General features: G+C 61.2%; 1 protein-coding gene across 1 annotated transcript in view; it reads right to left on the reverse strand.

Annotated features, from left to right (window-relative positions):
* LOC104986757 (zinc finger protein 764-like) overlaps nucleotides 1–1,765 on the reverse strand; it is a 2,529-nt gene that overhangs the window by 241 nt on the left and 523 nt on the right. Inside the window, exons 2-4 of the mRNA XM_010837439.1 lie at nucleotides 1,680–1,761; nucleotides 1,411–1,524; nucleotides 4–639 (exon numbers count right to left, since the gene is read on the reverse strand). Coding sequence (XP_010835741.1) covers nucleotides 4–639; nucleotides 1,411–1,524; nucleotides 1,680–1,761 — 832 coding nt within the window. The remainder of the gene's footprint in view (nucleotides 1–3; nucleotides 640–1,410; nucleotides 1,525–1,679; nucleotides 1,762–1,765) is intronic.

Genomic DNA, 1,765 nt, shown 5'->3' on the forward strand with positions numbered 1-1,765 from the left:
GGCAGGTGTAGGGCTTCTCGCCCGTGTGGGTGCGCACGTGGCGCCGGAGGTCTGAGGCATGGGCGAAGGCGCGGCCACAGTCTGGGCAGGGGAAGGGGGTCTCCCCGCTGTGGACCCGCTGGTGCTGGTAGAGGGCGGAGCTCTGGCTGAAGCAGCGGCCGCAGTCGGCGCAGCGGTAGGGCTTCTCGCCCGTGTGGACCCGGAGGTGGGTGGTGAGCGCCGAGCGCTGGGTGAAGGCCCGGCCGCAGTCCGGACAGCGGTGGGGCCGTTCCCCACGGTGGATGGCCCGGTGCTTGCTCAGAGAGGACGCCTGGCTGAAGCCCTTGCCACAGTCCGGGCAGCCGAAGGGCTTCTCGCCCGTGTGGGTGTAGAGATGCTCCACCAGGGTGGAGCGCCAGGCGAAACTCTTCCCGCACACGTAGCAGCCATGCCGCCGGTCGGCTCTGGGGACAGGGGGGTGGGCAGAGAGTGGCGGGCGACCCCGGCGAGGTACCTTCGGTGGCTGCTGCCAACCATAAGGAAAGCCAGTAGAGAGGGGTTTGAAAGCCGTCAGCCCGGGAAGCTGAGCATCCACAGAAGGAATCTTCCCCAGTGCCTCCCTCCCTCCTCTTTGTCCTTTTTCTGCCTGGTTTCCGGAACCTGCTGGGAGACAAGGGGAGAGCTCAGACCTCAGCTTATCCTGGTCCTTGATGCCCACACCCACTATGGGGTCAGAGAAGCCTCTTAGATACAGCTGCCTCTGGGACTCAGCTCAGTACGGGCAGGGAAGTTAGAAGTTACACTTTACCCTCAGTCGCATGGGACAGTAAGAAAAACTGTAGAGACAAAAAGAGAAGTAAGGACAGGGGCAGGGTACATTCTGGGAGCTGGGGAAATGGGGGTCGGGGGGGATGACAGTTGAGCTAGATCACAAAGCATGACTGGATGTTAAGTATGCAGCTAGCAGCAGGAACAGCACAAAGAGAGGCATGAAGGGGGTGGGCATTGCCAAGTTCAAAGGGGCTGGGCACAAGTGCAGCAGGAGGACAGGATGAACCAGAGGAACAAAACAGTACCAGCCAAGAGAAAGGAGGCTGCAACAAAAATATAACAAAAACAAAGTGAACACAGGAGGTGGTGGAGGAGCTAGAGAACAGGCAAACAGGTGGGGTGATATGGCGCTCAGAGGAACTTAGAGACCAGCTAGAGGTCAGGGGCTCAGGTTCGGAGGAGCTGGGGAGTAGAGAGGCAGGGATGCCTGGGTCACACTCTCGGGCCCTTTCTAGGCTGAATCCAGAAGCTAGGCAGGGATCAGGCGTAATAATAACCTTAGCTGGGAAAGCAATTCAGGCAGGAAACTGATGAGCACGTAAGGAGTTGGCAGAGGGTAACATGATGGGTAGGACCCAGAGGAAGTCCCCACTACTTCACCTGTGTCTGCTTCTGTAACACACTCTCCCATCTCAGGAGGCCCGGCATCTGGACCCCACAGTTGTGCCTCTTCCTCCACCCAGGAGATGAGGGCTGGCTTGGTGCCTCGGAAGCCTGGAGGGAAGGGGGAGAGAACGCAAAGCCCACGCTGCGGGGGAGGCCGCCGCCCAGGGTCCCGACTTCCTGCGGCCTCCCACTCCACGTGCAGGATCCAGAGGCTGGGCGGGGTGGACGCGGGTGTGAGCACAGGCGAGCAGGTGGGGCCTCACCGAGCGCGCCCAGGTGGCCGTAGGTCTCCTGCATCACGTCCCGGTATAGGGCCCTCTGCGCGGGCCGCAGACACCCCCATTCCTCC

The sequence above is a fragment of the Bison bison genome, unplaced genomic scaffold (genome assembly GCF_000754665.1).
Source record: "Bison bison bison isolate TAMUID 2011002044 unplaced genomic scaffold, Bison_UMD1.0 scf7180017864072, whole genome shotgun sequence".
NCBI lineage: Eukaryota > Metazoa > Chordata > Mammalia > Artiodactyla > Bovidae > Bison > Bison bison.